At 45.0% G+C, this 2,933-nt stretch overlaps 1 protein-coding gene across 3 annotated transcripts in view; it reads left to right on the top strand.

Moving 5' to 3' along the window:
* NSFL1C (NSFL1 cofactor) overlaps nucleotides 1-1,943 on the top strand; it is a 14,909-nt gene extending 12,966 nt beyond the window's left edge. For all 3 annotated transcript variants that reach the window (XM_018556393.1, XM_018556391.1, XM_018556392.1), the window contains one exon: nucleotides 1,584-1,943. In XM_018556393.1, the coding sequence (XP_018411895.1) occupies nucleotides 1,584-1,746 (163 nt within the window). In that variant the 3' untranslated portion in view covers nucleotides 1,747-1,943. The remainder of the gene's footprint in view (nucleotides 1-1,583) is intronic.
* The last annotated feature ends 990 nt before the right edge of the window (nucleotides 1,944-2,933 follow it).

Here is a 2,933-nt window from a genome sequence, read left to right as displayed (position 1 = left end):
CATAAAGAGGACCTGTCACATATTTTGCTATCACATAAGGGGGTTTTCTAACCCCCCTATGTGATAGCAATAAAGTTTCCCCCCAAAAATGTAAAGTTACAAATAAAAAAAATTACATTTTTTTTTTTAAAGTCCCCCCCCATACATACACGCATGCAAACAGGCATCGGGTGCGCATACGTGTGAAAACGACGATTTCGCCCATTGCGCCGCACATGTTACATATCGCTGCGAACGTCGGAATGAGAGCAATAATTGTAGGGCTATCAATCACTGATAACACTAAACTGATGAGTGGTAAAAGCTTTTAAAGCGTCACCTATGGTCAATTTTGGGCATGGTAATATTTTGCGGGTGCGCGCAATTTTAAAGCATGGCATGTTTGTCTATTTACCCGACGTGACCCCGACTTTTATATTTTACCAAAAATATGGGTGATAAATGGGTGTGGTTACTGGGGGTGTGGCCACTAAAGGGTGTGACCACTGAGGGGTGTGGTCACTGAGGGGCGCTGTAAAGCTTTCTCGCACAGGGCGCCTAAGGCCGGCCCTGGTTACACATATCTTCAACATAACAACAAAGGTACCTTTTAGAAATGTTTAGCAATGACAATCTACAAACAGATACTTGTAGATAATTGCAGAATTTTTATTTTTTGCATACCTTTTCTTTTCTTCCCCAGTCTTCTCACAGTGGTCATTTTAACTAAGGGCAGATTACCAGATCTGGAACACTGGCACACGTGACTAGGACATGAGACCATGCACATCATCTCAGGGGAGGAAAATGCCTTTTCCCCGAGAGATCTAGAGATTACAGATGAGATTTCCCAGCAATGCTCTTCTTATGTAACCTTCCCAAGATGGAAACAATTAAATAATTTGTGCCATAGTGGACCAGGAAGTGGGGAAAAAAAAAAGAAATTGTAGGTAAAATAGAATTAGCTTTGTTTAGCTAATAAATATAAGATGGTTTCATATCAGCATGCAGAGCTGTATGCTGATGTGATTTTGTTTTTTAGTCAAATGGGGTAAAGGTTTGCTTTACTCCACCTATGTCTGTCCTTAAAAGAGAACTATGGGGTAACCTTTTTATCCCATAGTTCTCTTAAGGGTCACAGCAGGACATATACTAACTTCCTCCGGTGACCCAAAGCTCAGTATATAGCAAGCTATATACCGAGATCGCCGCAGCCGGGACAGATCCCGACAATACTGTTGAGATCCACCCATCTTCCCCATCCGTTCCTTCACTCAGCGCTCGAGGATCAGAGAGGGGAAGGGAGATCCCTGCAGGGAGATGATCGGGAAGTGAGCGAGTGCCGGTATGTGTTCTCTCACTTCCTGATCTACTGAGCCGTCCTGTGACATTCTTTGTCACACATCGGCTCTCAACATGAGGATGAGTGAAAATCACTCACCTCATAGTTCTCCTTTAATAAATTGGGCCGCCCGTGCCTACTCCTTAGTCAATTGGGCCGCCCGTGCCTACTCCCTAGTCAATTGGGCCGCCCGTGCCTACTCCCTATTCTTTAGGGTAAGTCAAAAAATAATTAACACAGAGGTAACCTGCTTCCCTTTCAGGATCCAGGACATCCGCCAATTCATCGTCAGCGCCCGACCGGCCATGGCTGCCACAGGCTTTGTGTTGATGACTACGTTCCCAAACAAGGAGTTGACGGATGAGGACCAGACTCTGAAAGAAGCTAACCTTCTAAATGCCGTCATTGTGCAGCGGTTAATATGAAACCTACCCCCACCCCACCTCCCCCCCTGACCCAGGCTTTCTATTCCATTTCCCCAAAACACACTGCGCTCCCCTCTGCTGGTGACATAGTCATTCTGTCTTGTAGTCCTGGGATCTCAATGCTTTTCAGGTGGACTTCTCTCTAGACGTACATTTTGCAGGATTTGTTATGAGTTGGACTTCAAAACGATAAATAAATAGGAAACAAATGTCTAATTGCAGTGTAATATTTTCTGCAAGTGTTAACGTGTTTCGTCCCTTTTAAACTTATTGGCTTTCTGGGATGTGTGGAACTCCGGGATTCGTTTTGCTTAACTACGGATTATAATCCACAATTTGTCTGACGTTTTTGCATTTGAATGTAAAGTTATAGGTCCCTTCTCCGGAACGCTTGGCAGGTGGGTGTCCGTATTGCTATTTAAAGGGCCAGTATCAATAAAAATGAAAGCATTATTAGTTCTCATCTCTGTACAGGGATGGGATATGTAACATTCTTATTTTGCTGTGCATTTTTGGTGTTTGGCTACATTAAAGCATCTTTGGAGTAAAGTGTGTTTTAAAGAAGCCCTGTCGCCAGACCATTCATTGGTAAAAACTATCTTCCCATAAGGTACATTTACTGTATTCTATGCATGCAAATCTCCCTTGTGTAGACATCCAAATGCACAGAGAGTTCTCCTTGAAGCCACCATCTTGGATGAGATGTCAGAAACCCCAGCAGACCCAGGGCTGTCACTGAGGTGACACTGTAGCAGAGCTAGGCAAATGTTGGCACTCCAGCTGTGGCAAAACTACAAATCCCACCATTCATCTGCCTCTGGGAGTCATGCTTGTGGCTGTCAGTCTTGCAATGCTTTGTGTGATTTGTAGTTGCACCACAGCTGCAGGGCTGAAGTTTCCCTACCCCTGCATTTATAGTATTCTCCTTTCACTCCTTCACTGGCAGCTACAGAAAAGGTTAAGTAGGGAGCTGAGGGGTAGTGGTGGAGGAGCTGTGCCAGCACAGAAAGTTACTACACACTCCCAGAAGAGTAGATGGCAGTGATGTGCAAGGAGAGAGGGGCTGTACACACGTCGGCTCTATAGCTCGGGAAGTGAGTGAACACATACCGTCGCTCGCTCACTTCTTGATTCTGTCTCTGCAGAGAGCCGAGACTGTCACTCACGGCTCCCTGCAGGGATTTCCC

The sequence above is a fragment of the Nanorana parkeri genome, unplaced genomic scaffold (assembly GCF_000935625.1).
Source record: "Nanorana parkeri isolate BGI_ZX_2015 unplaced genomic scaffold, ASM93562v1 scaffold237, whole genome shotgun sequence".
In the NCBI taxonomy this organism is placed as follows: domain Eukaryota; kingdom Metazoa; phylum Chordata; class Amphibia; order Anura; family Dicroglossidae; genus Nanorana; species Nanorana parkeri.
Note: the sequence above shows the minus strand (reverse complement) of the source record. Positions and strands in the feature narration are given on the sequence as shown.